The following is a 6,000-nucleotide window of genomic DNA, read 5'->3' on the forward strand; positions in this document are numbered from 1 at the left end:
TGTAGTTTGACTGTAAAAGTTGGAAAGCAAAAGCATTGACTTGATTAAAACACCGTCAGTGTTCTTTCCTGCCTAGCTACCTTGTGGTCGTGTTCATGGGCCCAGTGCCACTGTGCCTGTGCCAGTGGTAGGACGTGTTGTCAATGTCAGCGTCGAATGTGGCTTGTTCCTTACATTCCATTCTCCTATTTCTTACTGTTTCATATTGTGGCCTTAAGACATGTGTTACTTCTTATTTTTTGAGGAATTCTTAGGTTCTTCTTTCCCCTTTGTTTTTCAAAAAATAACATTTCCCAATATTCTTAAATGTATACATTTCCTTAGCTTTCAGAACTGAATATGAAAAGTTTTTAAAAATATGTCCATTCTCTTCATCCTGCCAGCCTGCATCTCCCAGACACCTCCTCCTGGTCGGCTGCTGCGGGACTGTCACGTGCCTGCCTCCCGAGCTTCCCTACTTCCTTGAGATGGAGGCCCAGGTCTTCCTTATTCTTGCCCTCCCTTCTCCCAGTCCACACTGCTAGTGCCTCCTGAAGCCGCTTCTGCAGACCCAGGTGTGGCGTCGCCTCTTGAGCACCACGTGCCTGCAGGCGTCTGTGCTGTCCTCGTGCCCGTCGGTGGTTTTGGCTTGGGATTCTTGGGTATGATTTCCCTGGACTCCACTGTCTGAAGACCAGGTTTCCTGTGAAGAGGGTCTGATGGGAACCTGGTTCCCAGTGGTTTGAAGATGCCTATTCCTTTTTTTCCTGGGAGTTTTTAGGATCTTCTTTTCCCTGATGTTTAGATACTCAATGAGGATGAGTGTGGAAATCTTTTTTACCTGCCTTACTCAGGTGTTCTCTTTCTTCTTCCATTTCTCCTGGAATAGTCTGTGATTCTCTCCTTTCTTTCCATCTTCTCTATTCTCCCTTTCTGGAAGTCATACTACCTGGGATCTCCTGGATTGATTTCCACTGTCTTGTAAATTTTCTCTGATGTCTCTTAATATTCATTTTCTCACACTTCCTGGGGATTCTCAAATGATGCTAGTCCTTGGGTTAAATTTCTCCTTTGCCTGTGATCTTGTTTCTGAGAGTTCTTATTTTCTTAGTTACCCTTTCCCAGCATCTGCTTTCTTTGGCTGTGAGAACTCTTGAGACAGAAGTCAACCTGCTTGTCTGATCCCGCTACATTCCTGAAAACGTTGGGAGAGAGGATTTTCATACAATAGGAGTTTATATTTTATTATATAAGTAAACCCAGGTAAAACACTCTTAAATACCTATATAGCAGTCCACCAAAAATTTCTGAGAGCTGTGAAGCGTCCAGCTTAATCAATTACCTCTTCATTGAACATTGAAATCCTTCAGTGGGTGTGTTGGAGCAGTATTGTGTCCCTGCATGCCCTTCAACACCACAGGGGTCATGTGCAACAGCGCATGTTATAAAGATTCATAGTGAATGCAAACTTAGTTGAAAAAAATAAGGCGGTTCTAAAAGGGCCATTTTCAGAGTGAATCACAGCGCAAGGAGGGCTGGCGGCAGGGGGTGGGGGTGCCACAGCGTCCTGCCGTCCAGGGGCAGGGAAGGTGAGAGTGAGCTGGTGTGGTCCTGTGAGGGGCAGCTGTCGCAGACTTGGCATCCTCTCGTTTAGTTTTATACAACTTCACTCAGGTGCGGTGGCTCATGCCTGTAATCCCAGCACTTCAGGAGGCCGAGGCAGGCAGATCACCTGAGGTCAGGAGTTTGAGACCAGCCTGGCCAATGTGGTGAAACCCCGTCTCTACTAAAAATACAAAAATTGCCAGGCGTGGTAGCACACACCTGTAGTCCCAGCTGCTTGGGAGACTGAAGAAGGGGCATCACTTGAAGCAGGGAGGCGGAGGTTGCAGTGAGCTGAGATTACACCAGTGCACTCTCCAGCCTGGGTGACAGAGTGAGACTCCATGTAAAAAAAAAAAAAGTTTTATACAACTTCAAGTGCTCTTAGGGGCACACACGTTTTAGAGAATTCGATTTTGATAGTGTTTGGATCAAATTGTTTGCAGTCTTTTTGCAAATATTTGGAGCTAGTAGAACCATCCGTAACTAAGTAAAAACAAAACACAAAACTGGTGTTCTGTGAATTGTTTCCTCTGGGGAAGGTGGTTCTTTACCACTGCTATCTTTCATGCTCCTTCTTTTGTTTTCTGCGTATCTGGGCTTCTCTAGTGCCTGCTGACAAGAACGAAGGCCCAGGCGATTTTCCTCCGTAGATTGGCTTTCTTCTGTTGTGTGTACGTAGATTTTGTTCCCCTGTGGCCTACCTCTGACTGGTGTGCACATCAGCTGCAGGGCCTCCTGCCTGGTAGACTTTGCTACAGAGCACTGGGCAGGTGTTGTCTTCAGTGCCTGTGAGATCTGTGCTCCTAGACGCCATCACCTGCACCTGCAGCCCCAGCTCTCCCCAGGCAGTCATGTCTCCTTAGGGCGAAGCCCCTGGCCTGTGTTGTACAGAAAGCCTTGGCCTGTCCTGCTTGTGAGAGAGAGAAGCCAAGCCTGGAGAGCCCAGAGGAGTTGACAGCTCACTCTTCCTATTTCAGCAGGCTCTCTCACTGTATGTTTGTTGAAACTGCCCCATCGTCAGATCCACTAAGAAAGAGCGTCCATGTTCAAGGGTTGAAATTCCCAGATATTTGCAAATGTAATGTCATCACTTACTTGATCCCCTGATAGTATTGATAATTACACAAGGCCATTTCCGGATAGCGGCTACTGTTTCCATTTTAGAGGGATTTTCAGTCTTCAGCACATAAGAACAACTGTAAAAGCAGTTTCTGAAATAGAAATCTGTAAATAACTTTTTAGCTGGACTTTAACCCTTTGGAATTTTGTTCTTTTATTTAAACAGATGATGCTGGAGGGTCTTGAAATACTTAAAACCAGTAAAACTTGCAACTTGAAAACCAGCCTTCTGTAACCACAGTGCCATGCCCAAACCAAGAGGAATGTACGGAGAACTCCACGTGGATCTCCGACTGCGAAACAGTCACATACACCAAGAGAGCCACATGGGTGTGTGGCCCTCAGGGCTGGGTGAGAGGGCTCCCGTGTGTTGAACCGTGCAGGAGGTGACACGGACACACTTCAGGTGGACTTTGCGAGGACTGATGGACAGCTACCTCAGGGGCCAGAATCAGTGGGAAGGGGTGGAAACTGGTGTTCCCGTTCCCATCTGACAGGCTCACTTTTTCCTAATAAAAGGGGAGAGTAAAGACTGTCCAGGCAATAGTAGTTACCAAAGAGAAAATAAGGGAAAAAAAAAATTATATATATATGTGTGTGTGTATGTGTATGTATATGTGTGTGTGTGTGTGTGTGTGTGTATATATATATATATATATATATATATATGTTCTTTTTTTTTTTTTTTTTTTTTTTTTTTTTTTGAGACGGAGCCTTGCTCTTTCGCCCAGGCTGGGGTGCAGTGGCGTGATCTTGGCTCACTGCAACTTCCACCTCCTAGGCTCAAGTGATTCTCAGGCTTCCGTCTCCTGAGTAGCCGAGATTACAGGTGTCTGCCACCACGCCTAGCTAATTTTTGTATTTTTAGTAGAGACAAGAGTTTCACCATGTTGGCCAGGCTGGTCTTGAACTTGACCTCAGATGATCTGCCCGCCTCAGCCTCCCAAAGTGCTGGGAATATAGGCATGAGCCACTGCGCTGGCGAAATAGACACGTTTTATAATTTCGATGTGAAAACATGTTACTATAGAAAACATTTTAAAGGTATGTTTGTTCCACTGTTAAGTCGTAAAGAATGAATCCACTCGTGAAAATGGTATGTTTTTAGAAAGAACACCTGAATCAAAAGGGCTTCTTTGGAATTAGGTTGTTTTAGTAACTTATGTTCCAAAGAAACACAGGTCTGATGTTGCTAAGAACTGTGAAATCGGAAGAGCTGGAGGCCCCTTTTCAGAGTTCAGGCCAGCATTGTGCAGGGCCACTGCGGGACTGACAACCAGGACAGCGCAAGTGATGCACAAGACCAGGTTTCAAACGTTGTAAATTCCAAGCTTTGCAAGTCTTTATTCGCTGGGGTAAGATGCAGTCTTTCTGTTATTATTTCTTAAACTTCTCTTCCATGGCCCATATCAAGGGAGTTTGCACAGTGAGGGAGGCAAAACTTGAAAGGGGCCTGCAACACTTTAAACCTTTTCAGGGTTCACTCACATGAAACAGCTGTGCTGGGCACTCTGCTGGTGCCTAGGGAGCTTCCCTGACTGACCTGGCAGAGCTTCCGTGGTGATGCATGAGTGGCACTAAAGTGGAGGGTTCTCTTTGGAAACAAGCAGCCCTGCTTGGTTTCAGTCTGAGGCCACTTCAATGTGGCATTTCTTACCAAGCCCTGTGACACTCCCCATTGATGACTCCCACAGGTACAGAGAAGGTTAAGAACAGGAAACAGAAGGATGGGATGCATACAGAGGGACAGAGCCCAGAGACCTGCCAAAGGCTTTTTTTTCTTTTTGATGCATGGAAAACGCATCTTTTATGCCACTCCGGCCATAAATAAAATGATAACTTCAACCCTGTGTGCTCAGTGTTTCAGCTACGCCAAGGCTTGCTAGAATGTATTTAATGAGAATTTTTAGCTCGAGTTGCCACCCAAATGTGAAATCAATTTAATGTGTACTTGAATGTGTTTAAATGTTTTAAACAGAAAACATAAATGATTTTTTTTTTTTTTTGCAATCAGGGAATATCTGAATCTGAGAGCTGGCCAGACACAGGGTATAGCAAAATTACAAGCGTAGAGGATGCTGTGCACTGGGATGGAATGCTTGTTACAGCGCATTTTAAGAAAAGCTTTGCGTGCTCTGCTGGAGGACGCAGCCATGTTGCTGTACCACACGGATGCATCTATAGTTCGTTCTGTTGTATGCTCGTTACAGAATGTAAGTTTATTCCAATGCAATCGATAGATTAGAGGCAACTCCAATAAGGCACTTGTGTATAGTTGAGTCAGTGGGAAACATCACATCAGGAGACAACAAAATTGGCCCTGCTGTTTCCTGCCTCAAGCTAGAAGAGCTATTACATTTTAAAATGGTTACATTTTAAGGCAGGGCATGGTAGCTCATACCTGTAATCCCAGCACTTTGGCAGGCTGATGTGCGTGGATTACTTGAGGTCAGGGGTTTGAGATTGGCCTGGCCAACATGGTGAAACCCCGTCTCTACTAAAAATATAAAAATTGGCCTGGCATGGTGGCGCACACCTGTAGACCCAGCTACTCAGGAGCCTGAGGCAGAAGAATTGCTTGAACCCGGGAGGCAGAGGTTGCAGTGAGCCGAGATTGTGCCAGTGTACTCCAGCCTGGGCAATAGAGCAAGAACAGGGGACAAGTTAAAGTGCCTTCTGCTGTCTGCAGCTCATGGAGGTCGGCTATCTCATTGTACTGGAAGTCCCCTCAGGGAAGGAACCCAATCTTTTTGGGATGTAATATCCCCCTCACAGAGTACATTCTTCTTGTTACATGAAGGTGTTGTCAAACAGATACTTTTACTCAGTACAGTGGTGCAGTCTCAGCTCACTGCAACCTCTGCCTCCCGGGTTCAAGTAATTCTTCTGCCTCAGGCTCCTGAGTAGCTGGGACTATAGGTGTGCGCCGCCATGCCAGGCTAATTTTTATATTTTTAGTAGAGACGGGGTTTCACCATGTTGGCCAGGGTAGTCTTGATCTCCTAAGCCCAAGCAGTCCACCCACCTCAGCCTCCCAAAGTGCTGGGATTACAGGTATGAGCCACCATGCCCAGCCTTTTTTCATTTTGAAATGGAAATGTACTGAAAGTGCAACTTTCCTTCACATAATAATGTTTTTAAGTGGAGATCGTCAGTTGTCACGAGAAATTGTTCTTATTTCCTTAACTGAAATTCTATTCAGAAAAATTCAAATTGCACTGAAACAGACATCATTCAGTTTCACCATTAAACTTTTTTTGGCTTCAAAAAGTCTACATTGGAGAATTTTTTGAGTTG

The 6,000-nt window shown here is 45.2% G+C and overlaps 1 protein-coding gene across 17 annotated transcripts in view; it reads left to right on the forward strand.

Annotated features, from left to right (window-relative positions):
- FAM118A (family with sequence similarity 118 member A) overlaps nucleotides 1-3,236 on the forward strand; it is a 30,052-nt gene extending 26,816 nt beyond the window's left edge. For 16 of the 17 annotated variants that reach the window (XM_032261447.1, XM_032261443.1, XM_032261454.1 and 13 more), the window contains one exon: nucleotides 2,870-3,233. In XM_032261447.1, the coding sequence (XP_032117338.1) occupies nucleotides 2,870-2,889 (20 nt within the window). In that variant the 3' untranslated portion in view covers nucleotides 2,890-3,233. Of the gene's footprint in view, nucleotides 1-2,869 lie in introns of all 17 variants that reach the window. The other variant, XM_032261451.1, reaches the window with a different exon arrangement.
- The last annotated feature ends 2,764 nt before the right edge of the window (nucleotides 3,237-6,000 follow it).

The sequence above is a fragment of the Sapajus apella genome, unplaced genomic scaffold (assembly GCF_009761245.1).
Source record: "Sapajus apella isolate SASKATOON/1434 unplaced genomic scaffold, GSC_monkey_1.0 scaffold123, whole genome shotgun sequence".
NCBI classification, from domain to species: domain Eukaryota; kingdom Metazoa; phylum Chordata; class Mammalia; order Primates; family Cebidae; genus Sapajus; species Sapajus apella.